The sequence below is a fragment of the Setaria viridis genome, chromosome 2, assembly GCF_005286985.2.
Source record: "Setaria viridis chromosome 2, Setaria_viridis_v4.0, whole genome shotgun sequence".
NCBI lineage: Eukaryota > Viridiplantae > Streptophyta > Magnoliopsida > Poales > Poaceae > Setaria > Setaria viridis.
Window position 1 is genome coordinate 35,200,072 of NC_048264.2, and position 20,237 is coordinate 35,220,308.

The 20,237-nt window shown below is 48.9% G+C and overlaps 1 protein-coding gene and 2 pseudogenes across 1 annotated transcript; 1 reads left to right on the forward strand and 2 right to left on the reverse strand.

Annotated features, from left to right (window-relative positions):
- Positions 1 to 1,798: 1,798 nt before the first annotated feature.
- LOC117844325 (probable pectinesterase/pectinesterase inhibitor 32) lies at positions 1,799 to 3,714 on the reverse strand (annotated as a pseudogene).
- Positions 3,715 to 5,705: 1,991 nt separating this feature from the next.
- On the forward strand, positions 5,706 to 7,318 carry LOC117842718 (chloroplast envelope quinone oxidoreductase homolog). Its single transcript, XM_034723218.2, has 4 exons — positions 5,706 to 5,916; positions 6,030 to 6,171; positions 6,300 to 6,388; positions 6,507 to 7,318. Exons 1-4 carry the CDS (start codon positions 5,845 to 5,847, stop codon positions 7,221 to 7,223), a joined length of 1,020 nt encoding a protein of 339 aa, XP_034579109.1. The 5' UTR covers positions 5,706 to 5,844; the 3' UTR covers positions 7,224 to 7,318.
- Positions 7,319 to 7,904: 586 nt separating this feature from the next.
- LOC117842717 (uncharacterized) lies at positions 7,905 to 9,426 on the reverse strand (annotated as a pseudogene).
- Positions 9,427 to 20,237: the final 10,811 nt, after the last annotated feature.

Here is a 20,237-nt window from a genome sequence, read left to right on the forward strand (position 1 = left end):
CCATTATCATGCCATTGTGTCATTTTGGAGAGATCGTATTTTGATGCTTCATTTGTTCTGGGAGAGCATTATTTTGGTGAAATATTTTTTGGGATATATGATTTCCGCTCCTAAGGCACATTGATTTTTGAGGAGATATTAGGATTATAATTGGATCACTTTGAGTTAATCCTTATGGATATTTTAACATCGTTCATGTCAGCCTAGTGGTTTCTATTACTCGTATGGAGTTGGTTAATTGAAAGTGAAGGTTTTGCTCTGAATTGAGTTTGAGGTGGAGAATTCCAAGTGCAAAAGAGGAGGTTTATTTGACTAGATACTACAATGTTCTGTATTGCGGGAGTAGTACGTTTATTGCTGTCTTTGATCGTCCAGAGGGGTCTAGTAGAAAGTTACTGCATAGATACTACAATGTTTTGTACTGGATTTCAGTACGCTTGTTGTTCAAGGCGGAGACGTCCACTCATGGCTTCACTATTGCAGGGGTATATTGTAGAGGTTTATACTCCGTTAATTGCGCATTTATACCTACATCTCAACCGTGTTTGAATGGAGCAGTTATTGACCATGCCATGGAATTTAGTTTCTTCTTCAATTGGCAGTTTATTGTGCGTGATGACACACGTGCAAGTTGCTCTCGCAAGAGTGTTGTTTTGCCGAGTTTGGTGTTCCCGATTAAGCATATATTATTCCATGAGATAAGTTCTTCACCGGATATTTATTCAATACCACAACTAATATTGCGACTTTATGTCGTTTGAGGATTGAGCGTTATTGCCATTTGCTTTTGAGGTCGGTTGCATACACTTAGACTTTTGCTGGGATTATGAATTAGTTGAAAACCTGGATTGCGTGTCTGCTTTGTTGATAGCTGTGTGTTTGGAACTATTGGTTATCTGCTCAATTTTGCTTCGTATGAAATGTTGACAGAATACTCAAGTGATCTTACTCACTGGTTAGTATGATGAACATCCGTTTCCTTTCCGCATGGTGTGGTGGCATCCAGCTAGTGCTGACCAATTTTCGCTGCATCTACATCTACTAGCACTCATTTTGGGGCCAATCAATTTGTGTCACAATTCACGCTAAGGCTCTCAATTGTCTTTCCTAAACTATGGAGAGGCTTCAACAAGGTTAGAGGCTGGGGTCATGTTAAAACTTATAAGTACAGTAGAGCGTTAGATGGTGATGGAATGCCCAGGTGCAAGCTGAAATTGCGTCATTGCCAGATCTGAAATTAGCATCTCAGATCATTGCCCTCTAGTGCTTGCATTGCATGTGAACCTTTGAGGCAGCAATGCACCATGTTCAGATTTGAGGCAGTCTGACTGAAATTGCAGAGATGCAAGGTTCAGATGTGAGGTAGATTGGCCTAAATCGAAGAAATGCACCAGGTTCTGATTTGAGGCAGACTGACTGAAATTGCATTGTGCAAAAGGTTCAGATTAGAGGCAGATTGTCTATTACTTCTTCCGTCCCAAATTACTATTCATTTTGGCTTTTCTAGATATATAACTTTTGCTGTGCACCCAAATTAATATTATCATATCTAGGTGCACAGCAAACGTTATATATCTAGAAAAGCCAAAATGAATAGTAATTTGGGACGGAGGGAGTATATTGCAGAAATCCACAGGTTCAGATGATAGTTTGTTTCGGTTTCTTTGTTTTGCTCTTTGGATCAGCAGTTGAACCGAACCAAAATTGTATGTTTTTCTTCCTCCTCCTTAAATAAAAAGGAACAGTACCTGCCATTTCGCACTCAAAGAGTAAATTGCCTGACGTCTGACGAAACCAGTAGACCAACACCAGCTTATATTATCTTATTATCAGAACAGCAAGAAGAACTTTGGGCAAACACACAGTAAATTCCTTGGGGAAAGCTAAAGTTATATACAAGCCAGACACACCTTTGGAGTATATACAGCTAATGACTGATGATTGATGAACTGATACGCGTACGCCCAATCGCGGTCAGAGCCCCGGCTTGTACTCCACCCCAGTACTCGGCAGCCAATCGTTGCCGTTGATGAGCTTCTCCACGGTGAAGGACCTTGCCGTTGACGCGTCAAGGTTGGCGTGGACGCCGCGCCAGTTCACCCGGCCACTCACCGCGGCACCGGGTCCCCCGTTCTTGTACTCGGCGTAGTAGAGGGTGTCAGGGGGGACCTGGGGCGCTCCCACGGCAGCCAGCCCTTGGGGTCCAGCACGTCGGAGATGGTGCTCTGCATGAAGACCACGCGCGAGAACGGCTTCCACGGGCGGCCGAGGTACGTCTGCACGGTACCCTTGGCGGCGTGAGCGGCGAGATCCTCGTCGGCCGCCACGGTGCAGAACTGGAAGCAGAAGCCGCCGGCGTCGTCGGCGCTAGCTGCCACGCCCCTGCGCCGTGATGGTGTTCTCCTGCCCCAGGATCGGCAGGCGCGCGAGGAGGGTGCAGCCCTGGAAGACGGCTGCGGCCTCGCCGAAGATGAAGTCGACGGTGCCCGTGATCGTGCACTCGCGGGACAGCTGCTTCGAGGAACGTGCGCACCACAGCGTGTCCTGGTAGCCGCGCAGTGCGCAGCGGTACAGCACGGATTGATCCGACCGTGACAGGAGAGCCACCGCTTGCCCCTTCTCTTTCCTTGGGCCGGCTGTGTTCTCGATGCAGAGGTCGCGGGCGATGAATCCCTTGCCTTGAACGCCTGCGCGTGCAGGGGAAATTGGAAGGAATTCTGTTGGCTAGTTGCATATACTTGGCCGATCTTAGTTCAGAATTTCTGGTAGAAATACCAGCCCCTGGGCCAGGGCAGGTGGGTCGCCCTTCTAGAGCCCACGAAAAGGAGGGTCACGGCCCATGTAAACTTTTTTTAGGACAACGGCCCATGTAAACTTGAACATGCAGCAAAGAGCAAAGCAAAATGAAAAGGAATCTGGGCCGAACTGAAACTGCAGTAAACTAGAACATGCAGCATTTTCTCTGGTCTCCCCCACCCCTCTCTCTCTCAAAAAAAAAAAAAAAAACAGAGAGAGAGAACATGCAGCAAGGTTGAAAAGATGGCCGAGTGCGGATTATTCACAGTAAGATTAATAATTTATCTAATTCAATTGAAATTTAGCTAAACTTCCATCATTTGAGTTCTACGGTTAATCTTTCGTTGATAATTTTCTTTCCAGATTTCTAGAATCTAGCTAGTTGATGTTAACTCAACTTCTTTCTATTATCAAAATCAAGGTGCTTCAATCCTTTTTTTTTTGCCTAAAATAACAGGGGATTTGCGTGCGTCTGCTACGAAGACTACATCCGGAAATGGACAGGGAAAAAAAAGAGGAAAACCAGAAAAGATTAGACGAATTCCATGACTTATCATGCAAATTTGTCATTAACATTTTAGTGTTTGGTTAGGGATGATAACCTTTTCTTGCACAGAACAAAGATGCATGGATAATGAACTCGGAAGGCACTATACTCACTCAGAACCGTAGTGTCTGGTGTGCTGAAGCCACCCTGCGCAGCACCGGCTGCCCGAGATCACCGTGGCGTCCATGCCGTCGCCGACGAGGACGACGTTGCGCTTCTCCTGCCCCAAGACGACGAACTCCTTGTACACACCCCGCTTGATGTGGATCACGTGCCTCTTTGTCGCTGTTGGCCGGTGCGGCGGCGGTCACGGTGGTGTAGTTGCCGCTGCCATCCGCGGCCACCACCACGTCGTCGTGCTGGTTCGCCATCGCAGCTTCTGAAGCGGAGGACTTGTGGATTTGAGACGCTACAGGGTGCAGAGCTATAGTGATTGCTTCAGGTTTCTCTGAAGTGGATTTGCTTCGGTCGGGTCACGTATATATAGGCGCTCACGGTCACGGCAACGCATAGAACTGGCCGGAGCATGTGCATATGCAGCTAGCGTTAACTTCTCCAGTCTACCGCAACTACTAGCAAAATCTTTCCTTCAGTATCAGCCGACCATAACTGTTAGCAAAATCTTTCCCCACACGCAGATAATTTCAAGTTACGGAATCTCTAAATCTTGATTGCCTACCCGACTCAACCGACCAAAGCTATATTTGTCGAGTTACAACGTTTTTCGTAAACGCGGCAAGAGCGTAGGATAATTCACACTGCATTTTAGGACAGCATGTATATAGTTCCATCGACCACCACTCTTCAAGACATAAAATTGAACTAGAGTTCTTTCTTCCTTGTAGCCCCTAGTTTTTGCACACCCTTTGTAGGTGCTGCTTGCATCAATTTCTTTCTTCTCATATGAAAAGGGCACAACTCCTTGCTTATAGTTCAAATAAAATAACTATTCGAACATGTATCATGAACTGTCTGGTCCAAAATAGTTTGCCGTTTTGAAGTTGACCACAAAGAACTTGGTAGGTAGGGGGAAATGACCATTTTACCCTCATCAAATCGTTTCTGAAGTTTGCATATTGATTGATACTACATGTGAAAGTAGTAAGTTAGTTAACGACGAAATTAAGGAGGGGTAAGATTAGAGGGGAAAAATATTAAAGGTAGCTAGAAAGTCGTCTGAGAACATGTGTATTTTAAAGATAGTAGAAGAGGCTAAAGCAGGTCCGTTTTGAACAGAAGGGAGTGGTCTAAAACTATAGATAAAAGGAAGCTAAACCTCCTGCATGATTGACATAACGAACAGCATAATCCAAGGTTAACCCAAAAATAAAGTGGACAAGAACAATATCATATCTTTAATATACAAATCTTGGCCAGGTCCTGGATTGTTCTCAAGTTCTTATTGCGCCACGTCGCCCATCTTTTTTTTAGCCGTCAGATCTTAGGGTGCATTTGGTAGGATCTAGATTCTCATAGAAATATTTCAGATCTAGATTCTCTCAGAAAATGTTTCTTGTGTAAATTAGAATTCCTTTTGTAGAACCCTTTGGCTAAGTGTCTTGAAAGGTTGTTAAAAACATTGTATTTACATTTAAAAAAATGTGTTTCCAAAAAAATATTGATTTTTTTATTGAAGAACGTTTAACATGCGACCCAGTTTAACTTGTTGCGCTTGAAACATTTCTATTGGTCCTTTTCAATAGAAAAAAATTATATACTACTTCCAATCAAGAATACTTGACGTTCAAACAAACAACGGTAATACTCCATCTGTCCTAAATTAATATTCGTTTTAGCTTTTCTAGATACATAGCTTTTGCTATGCATATAAATATACGGTATATCTAGATATGTTACAAATGCTATACACCTATAAAACCAAAACGAATAGTAATTTGGGATGGAGGGAGTACAAAATAAACTCATTTTGCTAGTAATGGCCAATGGGAAGGGTCAGCGTAGTCTGGTTAACAGGTTGGTTCCGTTCCCGTTGGCCGTTCAACTCACCATGACGAGGCAAAGACCACATGCGTGGAGGGGGCGACAGCGGAGTAGCGCACCCTCGGCGGGTGGACTTGGGACTTGTCTCTGCCTCCTGCCGCAAGGCGGCGGCGGCAGCAGCTAGCCGTGGCCCGTGAGGCCTTCCGTGGCCACAAGCCCAGCGGACCGAGCCCCGCGCGCGTTTCCACTACCACCACCAACCAGGGTGCCGGGAGCCGGCAGCGTACCGCCCGTGCGGCGCGGAGTCGGGCCACGTCCCCCCGCCGCGCCGGTCAGACAGGGTGGCTGCAGGCTGCTGGCCGCGGCAACTTATATAAACAGCAGGCGCGCGCACGGTGACTCCCCACTTCGTGTCAGCGCCGCCGCTCAACGCATCACACCAGAGCTCAGACCGGCTCTCTCAAGGCAGACAGACTCACCGTTCTGCAGCCCGGTGCCATCCACCTTCCCCTCCTCACCTCCCCCTCGCGGCGGCGCCCTGCAAGCTAACGCCACCGGCCATGGCTGCGCGGTCTGGCACGATGCGCGCCGTGCAGTACGACAGATACGGCGGCGGAGCACAGGGCCTCAAGGTACGTGCTACTACCGCTTTCTGAACTCAACCTGACGTGGACGCATGGTTCAGCTGGTGTTCCGATAGCCCGATCCATTGATCGATGATGCACGTGTTCTGCTGAGTTTTCAGCACGCGGAGGTGCCGATCCCGTCGCCGAACAAGGGCGAGGTGCTCATCAGGATGGAGGCCACCAGCATCAACCCAGTCGACTGGAAGTTCCAGAAGGGCGTCGCCCGGCCCGTCATGCCCAGGAAGTTCCCCTTCATCTCAGGTAATTAACACGATGCGTAATCAGCAGATGGCCGTTTCGCCGGTAGTTTGACGGGGCGTGTTCGAGTACACGGGAGGGTTGCAGAGTTGCTGTAAACCTGATCGCTGACGCGTGCTGGAACGGAACAGGTTTCGATCTAGCCGGAGAAGTCGTGGAGGTGGGCGCTGGGGTCAGCGACTTCAAACCGGGGGACAAGGTCATAGCCATCAACTTCCCGGTAGGACTGCGAGATCCTTGCAGCAATTTGCTTACAAGACTAGATCATTTTTGTATTCCGATTGATTGAGCTGCTGGTTAAGTTGTAATTACTAATGCACGATCAACGGCAATGTCAGAACGGCGGCGGGCTCGCCGAGTACGCCGTGGCGTCAGCCTCCCTGACGGTGCCAAGACCGCCGAAGGTATCCGCGGCCCAAGGCGCCTGCCTCCCGATCGCCGCGGTCACCGCGCTCCGCTCCCTGCAGACAGCCGGGGTCAGCCTGGACCCTGACGGCACCGCGGCCGGCCGCAAGAACGTGCTGGTCACCGCGGCGTCCGGCGGCGTCGGCCACTTCGCCGTGCAGCTGGCCAGGCTGGGCGGGCACCGCGTCACGGCCACGTGCGGCGCGCGCAACCTCGGCCTCGTCGTGGACCAGCTGGGCGCCGACGAGGCGCTGGACTACGGGACCCCCGAGGGCGCCGGGCTGCGGAGCCCCTCCGGGAGGAAGTACGACGCGGTGGTGCACTGCGCGGCGGCGGCGGGGGTGCCGTGGTCCGCGTTCCGGCGGGTGCTCGCCGACGCGGGCACGGTCGTGGACATCACGCCCGGGTTCGCGGCCGGCGCCACCGCGATCCTCCAGATGGTGACCTTCTCGAAGAAGAGGCTGGTGCCGCTGTTGGTGACGCCCAGAAAGGATGAGATGGAGCTGCTGGTGGGCATGGTGAAGGAGGGGAGGCTCACGGCGGTGATCGACTCCAGGTATCCGTTGAGCAGGGCGCAGGAGGGCTGGGCCAGGAGCATGAGCGGGCACGCCACCGGCAAGGTCGTCGTGGAAATGGGAGGTGAGGAGTGAGAACGGTGCAGTATGTAACAAATAGTAGAGCTTGTGTGGTTCAGAAATGGCCTAGAGGCACCAAATAAATTATCAGTTATCACAGCCTTACACTACTTAAACAGCTCAGCATGGGTAAAGGGTCTGATTAGCATTCAGCCATTCATAAAAATCAGGCAAAGTAAATTTCACAAGCGTTAATTCCAAACATAAGAGAATTTTGTTTGCACAGTCACACGTTCAAAGTAAATTCACAGAACCAGGCAGAGACCTCAGACTTTGCTTTGGACAAATAATACATGAGCAGCCCAGTCATAAAAATTCTACTAGAAAGAGAGTTATAGCTCAATTGACTAAATTGTGTAACAATTCGCACAATTTAGAAGCAGAAGCATGATACGCTTAGACAGTTTAATTTGTTAAGCATCGCGGAAGCTTTTTAAAAGTGCTATTTTACGGACATAATTCAAACATTTTGCTTGAATCGACAAATATTCTCAGTGGATGACTTCAGCTTCTAACGCACTAGCATAAACAGCAATGTCAATCATGCTTATACTCTCTATAATTTTCCAATCCTATCCTCAAAATTCTTAAGCTGAAACTAAATTGAAATATAAAAGTGGATATGGCACTTGTTGGCCAATCAAAATCTCAATTGTTGAAAGCGGCTTCCCGAAGTTCTCTTGTCAGAGCTTGACGTACGTGAATGTCTGTTCATTGGTTTGAATAAATGATCAACATGCCAACATATTACTGTGGCTGATCGTTACTTTCTTATGGTTCATAATAATAGACACATTAATTTGCCACAATATAAGTGTGTAGCACAATTAGAGGTTCTAAAATGAGCTGATGCAACCAAACAAGATAACAGCTGGGTCGGTTGCTTACATGGTTAAAGCAGCAACCACCGGCAAAGGAAAAGCCAAATGACAGGATGGATCACGTAGTTTGCAAATCTGCCTCTGCTCCTTCACTACAACAACCGAATTGGTAGAAGCATCATCCCCCTCTACCAGAGTGTAGCTGCGGTGAACAATGCGTGCTTTGTCCAGCTTGGCCTCCGGACCGGGATCAACGGACCGAATGTCGAAAGAAGAGAACCTACCCACCCCCATGGCGCGCAAGAGCTGCCCCGGAACAATGCCCTCCGACTTCACCGGCAAGTCGATGATGGACAGCTCCGTCCTCCCCGTCGACTTGGTTCCTGGCGGGAAAACCTCTATGTGGTATACTGCAGCAGCGCCGTCCCTTGCTTTGGAGCAGCCAAGTAGCCAACGAAGCGGTGGCCGCCGAGGGGCACGGCCTGGCCGATGAACGGCAGGTTCTTGTCGCCCACCATCTCCCACTTCTTGGAGTCCACATCGAAAGCACAGGTACCCTTGTCTTGCTGCACGGAGAGCAGGATGTGGGAGCCGACCACGGCGTAGGACGCGACGCGGATCTCCGGTGGGTCGCGGTACTCTAGCGGATTGAGGCGGCACGGGAAGACGGGCGGCGGCGGCAGGGCCCGCCACCTGGGCCCACCAGGGTAGTATCGGTGATCCAGATCAAAGACGAAGAACCATGGCATGAAGTCCACCCCGGGCAAAGACGGAGGGGCTACGGGAGAGCGCGTACAGCTTGCTGCCGTGCGGGATCAGGATGGGGCGCACCATGGAGTCGACGAGGCGGGGCCCTGCGAGCTCCGTCGAGGTTTTGGGGTCGCAGATGGGGGTCCTATCCAGGGCGAGGCCCACGATCCGGGGCCCGCGCCGCGTCCCCACCGCGGCGAAGGACATGCCGCGCCTGGCGTAGAGCAGGGGGCGGGGGACGGCGCCGGCGGCGACCTCGAGGATGGAGTGGGTGGGCTCCTCGACTCCATGCTCCACCACCAGGCTGCCTCGCTAGGTGGCCCGGCGAACGCGAGTAAGCCGAGCTCGAGCTCCCGCCGCCGCCGCGCCGTCCTTGCCTTTCCTTCCCCTCTTGCTGCCTGTCGTCGGCGTCGGCATCTCGGTGGAAATCGGACGTCCGATTCGCTCCTCGACGACTACTAACTAGTCCTTGTTGGCGCCGGCTTAGTGCTTTCCACAAGATAACAGCCCAGGAATAACATGGGCCTAACCACTACACTGGACTAGGCCCATATAGTGAAATGGGCCGAAAAGGGCAGAACTAAGGCTAAAGCGGAATTTTTTTATTTTTTTTTATTTTTTTCGATTTTGCAGAAATATATTGTCGAATCAAAAAATTGCAGAAATGAGCTTACCGCCAGTTGAAACGGCGGTAAGGGCCTGGCACCTCAACGGTCACCCAGCGGATAAGCTTCGCGCGCCACCCGAGGAAGCTCCGCCGTTTGAACTGGCGATAAGGTCCTTACCGCCAGTTCAAACGGCGGTTAGGCCTACCGCCGGTTCAAACGGCGGGGCTCGCCCACCATATAAGGCGCGCCCGCGCCCCTCCCCTCCCCCGCACCAGGGAGAGCGCCAGCGTCAGAGAAAGAGAGGGAGCGCCAGAGAAAGAGAGGAAAGGAAAGAAGGGAAGAAAAAAAAAGAAGGAGAGGAGAGGAGGAGGAGGAGGAGGAGGAGGAGGAGGGGGGGGGGGGGGGGAGAAAGGAGAAGAGGAGGGAAGAAGAGGGGAAGGAAATTCTTCTGTCGTTCCCGGGTAAATTTTATTAATCTCGTAGTTTAGATAGTGTAGTGTAGTGTAGTGACTAGATCTAGATTTAGAAAATATTAGTGGATCTGAGATTTAGAAATAGCTAGTGAATCTGAGACTTAGAAACATTTAGCTAAATTTAGATGTAGCAAAATGTAGCTTAGTTAGCACAATAGATTTAGCTTAGACAGTAAAATAGATTCAGCTTCGGTGGTATAGTAGAATTAGCTTAGGTGGTATAGTAGATTTACCTTAGGTAGTATAATAGCTTTGTTTTAGATCACAGTAAATTTAAGAAATCTTAGTGAATCTGAGATTTAGAAATATGTAGTGGATCTGAGATTTATTTGTCGTCTATACTAGTTCTGGTACAAGCCTATGATAAATGTAGTTAGTAAGTTTGGTTTAGTGTTACATAGTTATTTGTTTATTGAATTGAAGTCGTTATGTAGTTAACTGATATATATATATATATATATATATATATATATATATATATATATATATATAGGATTATACTATACAATACCCTGGGTACGGAATAATCTATTCCGTACCCGAGCCTATCGGTTCGCTCACGCGCGGCCGGTTCAGACGAACTGGTGTTTTCCGATTTTTATACCAGCTCATCCGAACGTGGGTCATTATTAGCAGGAACCGCTCTCCATCCCCCGCCGCGCGCCGTCCCTCTCCATCCCCCGCCGCCGCCGCTCGCCACCCCTCCCCGCCGCCGCCCGCCATCCCCCGCCGCCGCCGCTCGCCACCCCTCCCTGCCGCCGCCGCTCGCTACCCTTCCCGCCGCCGCTCGCCATCCCCCGCCGCCGCCGCTCGCCACCCCTCCCCGCCGCCGCCGCTCGCTATCCCCCGCCGCCGCCGCTCGCCACCCCTCCCCGCCGCCGCTCGCCACCCCTTCCCGCCGCCGCTCGCCATCCCTCCCCTCCGCCGCTCTCCATCCCTCCCCGCCTCCGCTTGCCATCCCCCGCCTCCCTGCCGCCGCTCGCCTTCCTCCGCCGCCGCCGCTCCCAGACCCTAAGCTCGCCGCCCTCCGCCGTCGTCGCGCCCTCTGATCTTCGCGTCACCGCCAGTCGCCATCCCTCGCCGCCGCCGCCGCTCGGCATCCCCCGCATCCGCCGCTCCCCAACTGCTGGCGGGTAGGGCCTCCACCGCATTCATGGAGTCTTCAGGTATCTGCTAAATCTTTAGAAATCTGGACTCAAATGTTGCAGCTTCTATGGACACAGCAATTCATGAGGTATCTCAATTAGCTTCTGTATACATTCTGTCTTGCAATATTTCTTGACTTGTTTTTCTGAATTTCCCAGACTGCTCCTTTATTGTTAGAAGACCCTGCAAACCATGTGATTATCTAGGTTTCGGTGAAACATGAAAATTATCTAGGTTTAACTTTGTAAGATGTATTGTTGTGAACCCACAAATTATAACTAGATGACACTGGATGCCTAGATATTCAGCTTTTATCATGTTCTTGGTTTCGGATGCTAAGGAGAACACAAATTACTTTTGGAGTATTGTTATTCATTAATGTTTGTCACCTATATTAAAATAGGGATTAATGTTTACTTTTCTGTTTTGAATGCTGTGTACAGCAATACTTCTTTGTGATTTCGGGGAGTATTTCATGTTTGCTGAATGTGATTTTTATGTTTTCTTCTAAATACTACAAACTCAATTCATCCTTGATTCGACCATTGTGGATAAGAATTTAATGCTTTGAGGGATGATGTTAATTTTTTCCTCCTATTTCTGTCTTAATTCAAAAAACATTTACCTGTGTATCGATCCATGCAGCTATTTTGAAATATTTCGGGGCATACTTCATGAAGGAGAAATAGACAAGAGAGTACAATATTGATTGAAGACTATTTTGCAATTAGAAAGTTTCAGGTGAAATTATACTTGCTGTAACCTGGTGTTTTTTTCATTGCATGATCATTCAATGTTCTGATAAATAATTTTTTCCTTATAGGGATTCCTTGCCATCCGACACCATAGCTCCGTGGCCGAGGCAGTCAGGTGACTGCGCTGACCACCAACATTTCTTGCATGTTGCGTGTATCTATTTTTGACTGAGGAACTACTAACAATGTTGATGCACACTTCGTATTCGAGTTAATGCCCCTGCTGGTTGGATTAAAAACCTATGAGTGCGGTTCAATGGAGAATTTGTTTGGTGATACAAGTGATACAACCTATATGTGCACTTATGTTTTGAAATGTGTTGAAATGCCTTTTGATCAAACCTTCTTTGACATTTTCTTTCATTTTTTTGCTTGAATCTCCTTTATGTGGCAGAATAGCCCATTGTCAGCGGTTTTTGTTATACTTTGTCTGAATGGTAACTTCAAGGCGGTCATATGGCCAGTTGAGCTGCTGTCAATGAAACATTGAAACTTGACCTGCACATGTCTATTTTCCTGTACAAATATAATATCTTTTGTTGATACGGGGTTCTGTCATAGGTCTATTTATTCTTGTCTGACGATAGAGTATGAGCCTATAGAGATTTGTTCAGATTTGTTTCACTCATCTTTGTTCAGATTTGTTTGCATAATTGTTATAATTTTATGATCTATATTGGCCAAAAGAAGCTATTGATCATAATTGTTCAGATTCCCATTGTAAATATGCAATATAGATCAACTGGGAAATCAAGCTGAATTTTAGGGTCTCTCATCTATGAATGTTATGAACATCAAAGCACACATCTGTATTCCGAAGCAAGCTGAATTTGCTTTGCTTTTTGGCTAGTAACAGTTCTATAATGAACATTCCTGTTTTGTCTCTTAGGGTGTCCTGGCGTTTTCAGCCTGAAAGAGAGCCAAATGGGATCCTTGGAAGGCTGTTGAAGGTTTGTTCATACCTGTTGCGCAATCTCTCACTGCCAAACTCCCAACTGACCATTGTGCATCCTTGCAATTGTTGTCTGAACAGGAAAATCCAAGGATGAAGCAATGACCGACTACATCACCAAAGTGAAACAGCTGCTGGAGGAGGCCGCAGCATCCACTTCCTAGACTACGAAAACATCATAATCCGTAGTTGCGTATATAGTCATGCTATATGTCGTCAATAAATCTTGTCACTGCATGCTAGCGGAGGCCTGCAATTCCGAAGTGACAACTGATGTATTCTGTTACAATCTGCAAATTGTTGTTTGTATATTCTGTTACGATCGGCTAGTTGAAACAAACAAGTTCCATACTGCAATAATGCCTGTCAATACTGCAATAATATATTCTGTACCTGGGTACCGATTACTCGAAGTGCTGATGTACAAAAAATTAATCTAATACTCATACAGACCCAATTAATCTAATCCCATGCGTATCAACCAATGTGCCAAAATTTTGTCAAGACCGAATCTACCAAGCCACTCCAAAACCTGTGCCACAAGCCTCGGGGGAAAAAATACGCATCTTCATGACTAACATGCACGCGACGGAAGAAAAATGTGGACCGTGAGGTAGCGCGTGGGAAAAAATCGGACGTGGGAAAAAAAAACGGACTCGTGCGGGAACGGCCAGCGCGTGGAGGAAAAAACAGACGCGCTAGGGGAGGGTCGGTCGAGCGCGCGGGGGCTGGTGCGCGGAGGCGGTGCTCGGGTACAGAATAAGTTATTCTGTACCCTGGGTACCGAATAGCGGAGGCCTATATATATATATATATATATATATATATTGCTGAGATTAATTTGGACTGCCCGTTTCATATATGTTGGCAAGCATGTCGGATAGTTTATATTTTCAAGTGTTCTATGGGCGGGGGAGGTTAGATATGGTCCAGAAAGGGTAGATTTGAGTGGATTTTTCTGTTTCACCAAGTGTGTTCCAAGAGCAAGAGAGAGAACTTGGGGGGAGGGCATTTGCAGGTAGCTTTGTAGGGACCTTGGTGTTGATAGAGATCAAGTGGATGTGTCTGTGAGGGTTGTAGTCAAAAGATGGCCCGACATAAATTTTTGGGAGTTGCTTACAATTGAAGGAACTTCGAGTTACCGGACTTACATAAATGGTTGCACGAGAAAAGGTTTACCGATCATATGGTATGTTCAACTGTTCATGAAGGGTGGATCTAGCAGTCATATTGAAGAAGAAGTAGGAGGTGATGAAGTTGAAGCGGAAGAAGATGTGCAGAGTACTGAGGGTGGCACGAAGAACTTAAGGGCGATGAAGAAGAAGGGGGAGATGCAGAGAATGATGTTGCATCCCACGCACCAAATGGGGAGGCTGATGAGGGGGGAAGAATTTCCTGAGTTAGTAGAGCAGTTGGAGATGGAAGATGAGGAGGCCAATGGTGCCGTGGATGGTGACTCCTCTGATGAGGAAGATGGTTATCCTGTACCGCGAAATTGGTCAAATTATGACCATTCCACCCTACAGGTAAATACTGGGGAAAATGTTTCTTGGGAGTACGGGGAGAATGAGGTATGCGTGGGGACTTTGTACCAAAGTGGGGATGAAGTGAAGGTGGCTATTAAGAGATGGTCCACTTTGTCTTTGCAGCGTCAGTTCAGGGTGGAAAAGAGTAGCCCGAAGGTGTATGATATCCGCTGTGTGCGTAATGATTGCCCATTCAGGGTGCATGCATACAAGGGGAAATTGAAGGATTACTGGGAGGTGACTAGAGTGGTTGAGCACCAATACTTGTTGGCTGAATTGGAAGGAACACACCGCAACCTCGCTGCTGATTTTGTTGCTCAATACATGTATCCTCAGATAGTGCAGAATCCTAACTTCAAGCCCAAGTCCATTGTTTGTGCCATAGAGGAGAAGTTCAAGTACAAGATCAGCTACTGCAAAGCTTACTGGGTGAAGTAGAAGGCGCTGGAGATAAAGTGGGGTACGTTCGAATCATCCTATGACAACCTCCCTGCCCTGTTGCACACCATTTGCCAGAGAAATCCTGGAAGCTTCTACGACTTGAAAACCTATCCATGTGTTTAGTTTTCAGGGAAACAGGTCCTGCAGCGGTCATTCCTCGCGTTGGGTCCTTGCATTTAGGCTTTCCGGCTATGTCGACCAGTCATTTGCATTGATGGCACATTTCTGATTGGAAGATACAAGGGAAGAATATTGACAGCTGTTGGGTCCGATGGCAACAATCAGGTGTTGCCGCTTGCGATCGCATTTGTGGAGAAGGAGTCTGGAGATAGTTGTTATTGGTTCCTTGAGAGGGTGAACAACATGATTGTGATGGACGTCGAGGGGATTTATCTCATTCATGATCGGCACAAAGGCATTATGCAAGCAATCAAAGACCTACAGAATAGAAGTCAGAAGCGTTTCAGGGCGCCGATATGGCCGGACTTGAAGAGTAGGTGGTGCATGAGGCATATGGGTGCAAACTTTCATAGCCAATTCAAGAACAAGACCCTTATGAAATTGTTCAAGCGCCTGTGCAGCCAGAATCAGGAGAAGAAGTTCTACCTGCTGTGGAAGAAACTTGGGGACCTCATAAAGAAGCAGTGCGAGGAACTAGCGAAGAGGTCGGTCAATAGTGAGGCCGACCACCCTGTGTCTCTAGAGGACGTCGGGCTCGACGGTCCAAATGTCAAGCGCAGACGGGGAAGATTTATCAAGGGCTTCTCACAGTGGATTGAGAAGGAACCGAAAGAAAAGTGCTCATTACTCTTTGATGAAGGAGGTGCACAGTGGGGGTATAATGACGACAAACCTAGCTGAGGTTTACAACTCGGTCCTGCGCGGTGTTCGGGGCCTGCTCCTTGTTGGTATTGTGGAATTTTACCTATACCTCACCATGAAGTATTTCAAGGAAAGGTACGAGTTGGCTGATAACTCAATGTGCAACAACTACAGGATCTATGGGTACAAGATGACAGAGTACATGGAGAGTGGGATTAAGAAAGCTCATTTGCATCGTGCGAAAGAAGTGGGAGCCGTGGAATGCCGGTTCGAAGTTGTTTGTAGGGACAAAGTTCGAATGGGCGGGAGGGGCGAGAGACACACACATGAGTGCATCATCATCAATGAAGGTTGTGTTTGCTCTTGCCACAAGCCAAGGTTGCTTCACAGGCCTTGCACCCATATCATTGTTGCATGCATTAAGGCGGGGGGGGGGGGCTTCAACCGCGTCATTTAGTGCCACAATATTTCCTAAAAGAAACCATATGACAAACTTGGAGGAACGAGATTTATGGATATCGTTTACTAGGAGACTTTGTCAACAATCCTGGGAATGGCGCCCGCTACATTCCTGACCCTGATCCAGAAATGTTCCAAGGGGTCGGGAGAAGGGGGAACAGACATATCCGTAACGACATGGATCAATCTGAAGCAGGTCCTGATGTCCGACTCTACTCGAAGTGCCACGAAGCCGGTCACATCTACAAGAACTGCCCAACAACGACGTATGGAAGTGCGAGCACCCAAGCTGCATCTAATAATTTGTAATGCAATGTAATGTTTATCTTTAGTTGTCTTATTGTAACTTAAGTTGTGGCCTTAATGTAATGTAATGTACTGTTTATTTGTTGTTGTGGTCAAAATGTCCTGTAATGTATTATTTATCATGGACGCTTTTATTTGTAATAACTCATATGCTGTGTATTTCATTTCTATTACATCTTCAAGTCTTTATTTTTTCAGTACTTGTGTTACAGGTATGGCGCACCCAGTTCCACAGGGGTACCAGACCCCTGAGTTGCTTGACCCTACCTTGGACGGCCAGCACAAGTTGTACATGTCAGCGGTACGCGGTTCGACTCTCGGCACGTTTCGAGCACGTAACCCGCTCTCGACCATGCCGATCGACGCATGTTGGATCCCCAGGTATAGTTGATTATACAAGAGCACAAGCTACAACCATATATAGACCTGGGGGACCAGGTGCAGGGGCAGCTAGGGTTCGTAACCCTAGCCGCCACCCTTGACTCGCCAAGGCCGGCGGCGCCCACAGGCGGGCTGCCTGCTTGCTCATACACGTAACAGGGCCCGTAGGCCCACTAGTGTACATACAGATAAATACAATCTAACACCCCCCGGCAGTCAGAACGTCAGCACAGCGAACGTTTAGATTGGATCTAAACTCAATGAATACTGAAGACGACAGTCCTTTGGTGAAGATGTTGATGAACTGTGAGGATGTCGGTACATGAAGGACGCGGATGTCACCAAGAGACACGCGCTCCCGAACGAAGTGCAGGTTAATCTCCACATGCTTGGTGCGCTGGTGATGGACCAGATTGGATGCCATGTACACTGAGCTGATGTTGTCGCAGTAGACCAATGTCGCTCTGGTCGGTGGGGCGCCCAACTTGAGCAAGAGTTGACGGAGCCAGGTAGCGTTAGCAACGAAGTTGGTGACAACACGATACTCGACCTCAGCACTGGAGCGAGAAACAGTGTGCTGGCGTTTGGAGGGCCAAGAGATCAGATTGTTGCCGAAAAAGACCGCGTAGCCGAAGGTGGATTGAGGAGTGTCTGGACAACCTGCCCAATCAACGTCGGAGTAGACCACATGCTCGGAGGAGGAGGAGGAGGACGGCCGAATATGGAGACCCAGAGTAGCAGTGCCACGAAGATAGCGCAGGATGCACTTGAGAGCAACCAGGTGACGCTCCCGAGGATCGTGCATATGCAAACTGATCTGCTGAACAGCATAAGTGATATCCGGTCGGGTGAAAGTCAGGTACTGCAGTGGACCAGCGAGACTGCGATAGGCAGTAGTGTCCTGGATAGGAGGTCCGGCATTAGCTGATAGCTTGGTGCAGGTGTCAACGGGGGTGGCACAAGTCTTACAATCAGACATATTGGCACGCTTCAGAATGTCCAGGGTGTACAGATGTTGAGACAAAAACATACTGCTGGCGGTGCGCTGAACATGAATACCGAGAAAGTGATGAAGATTACCCAGATCTGACATAGAAAACTCCCGCTGCAAAGCTGCAATAGTGCGCTGAAGAAGATCGGGAGTAGAGGTAGTGAGGACAATATCATCAACATATAAAAGCAAATAAACAATGTTTGTGCCCTAGCGATAGATGAATAGCGAAGTATCTGACTTGGCCTCATGGAACCCAAGTGACAGCAAATAAGAAGTGAACTGACTATTCCAAGGACGCGGAGCCTGTTTCAGGCCATAGAAGGACTTGTTGAGCTTGCAAACAAAACCTGGATGAGCTGGATCCTCAAAACCAGAGGGCTAAGTGCAATACACAATTTCAGACAAAGTCCCATGCAGCAAAGCATTCTTGACATCCAACTGATGAATTGGCCACTGTCGGGAGAGAGCTAGAGATAGGACCGTGCGAACTGTGGCTCGCTTAACAACCGGGCTGAAAGTTTCGTCGTAGTCGATGCCACGACGCTGTGTGAAACCCCGAAGTACCCAACGTGCCTTGTACCTTTCCAGTGAACCATCGGCATGGAATTTGTGTTTGAACAACCATTTACCTATGACAACGTTAGCTCTGGGAGGATGAGGCACCAAGTTCTAGGTGTGATTCCGAAGCAAAGCATCGTGCTCCTCCTGCATAGCCGACCACCAATGAGGATCAGCAAGAGCACTCCGAAAGGAGGTGGGCACCGGTGACAACGCGATGGTGTGAAGTAGAGTCGAGAAGCGATAACTGAGCTTGGACCGAGTCTACATAGGGTGCTGATTTACCACTGGAGGGCACGGGACAGCACCCTTGGGCAGAGGGTTGGGTAGGTCGACGGGAGTAGGCGCTGGAGCACTCGACGGCCCACGGACGCTAGGGGCGGTTGGGGTCGGGGCGTTAGGCGCTGTCGGGGTCGGGGCAGTCGGGGCGGCGTCCAGCTCCCCCCAACGCGTCGATGGTCCACGGGGCGCCAGGAGTGGTCGGGACGGCATCCAGCATCCCCCAACACGTCGACGGTCCACAGACGCCAAGTGCAGTCGGGGTCAGGGCAGTCGGGACGACGTCCAGCGTCCCCCAACACGTCGATGGTACACAGGCGCCAGGCGCGGTCGGGATCGGGGCGGTCGGGGTGGTGTCCAGCGTCCCCCAACGTGTTGACGGTCCACGAGCACCAGGCGGGTCAGACTGGCGCATGGGCCTGCGCAAGAGGCACCCAGGGAGCGGCAGGGGCCGGCACGGCGGCACCAGGGGCCGGCGATACGCCTAACGAGGAGGAACCTGCGCATGAAGAAAACGGTGATAGACTAGCAGAAGTCAGCACCGGGTCAGTAGAATCATCTAGGTAGTCGAACGCCGCAGGTGAAAGTGTAGAGGTCGCGAAAGCGAACGAAAATACGAACTCGTCGAAGACGACATGCCGAGACTTATGAGTCAAGCGCAACACTATAATAAGAAGATGATTTTATTGATAAGCATAAAGTCAGACAAGGAAATAAAGATACACGTGCCATACCTTCAGCTCCAAGAGGACCTGTAACCTAAGTAGGGCTACTCTAGCCTAACTCCACTAGCTTAGAGACTAAATGATGGAGAGAGTGATTCTTCTTGGTGTGCATTAGAATGGAGGGGGTGCTACTCTATTTATAGGAGCTTGGAGGTGGTTCTGCTAGGGAATCTTTGGGGAATATCCCATAACCGACGTAGGGGTTCCGTCATCCGTCGCCACGTGTCAGCTGGGGATGAGAGGAGCTAGGGGCGGTTCGGCTGAACCCCTGGTTCGGCCGAACCCCTTGTGGGCCCGCCTCGCAACCGTCTTTCTCCGGGTGACTGCCTGATGGGTCCCAGTGGTGGTTGTGTGCGTTATCCATTGGATTGAGGCGGTTGTGGTAGTTTGTGAGCTCTTCAATCCATGGGTTGCACACGTGGCAACCTCCCATTGGTTGGAGTTGTGTTTCTTGCTCCTTAGAGTGTGCTTTCTCCTCACTTTTGTGCTTTTTCACTTGCAACCAAATATTCTCTAAGGACAAATGGAACTACATTATTTTTAACGAAGTACGTGTGGAAGAAATGCTAATCCTCCTTTATTCTTAAGCATATTGACGGCCATATTTGGTACTTAACGACCGTCAACGTATCCGATGTTGAACAAAACTTCTGAACTCAGCCGACATTGTCTCTGGACAAGGTAAATGCCCTTAGTCCGATGGTCACTTGATCATAGGCTTTGGATCATCTGGCAGCACAGGGTTCACTTGTTCACCAAGTCCAAAGCTCCAATGCTCACAAAAATCACCCTGTTAGATCATCTGATGCTTCTTGCAATTCAAGGAGATTTCTTATGTTGTGCCAATTGCTCTGATGGTTGCTCCGACGTTTGTTCTGATGCACCGTCGGATCGTTCGGGGTTGTGTATGTTTTTTTTAAGTTGAATACTACAATTTGAATACCGGCACTTGGACGCTCTAAAATTCTTTACTATCGTTTGGATCCCGTCACTTGAATACCATGACTTAAATGTCATGATTTTGTTACCATAG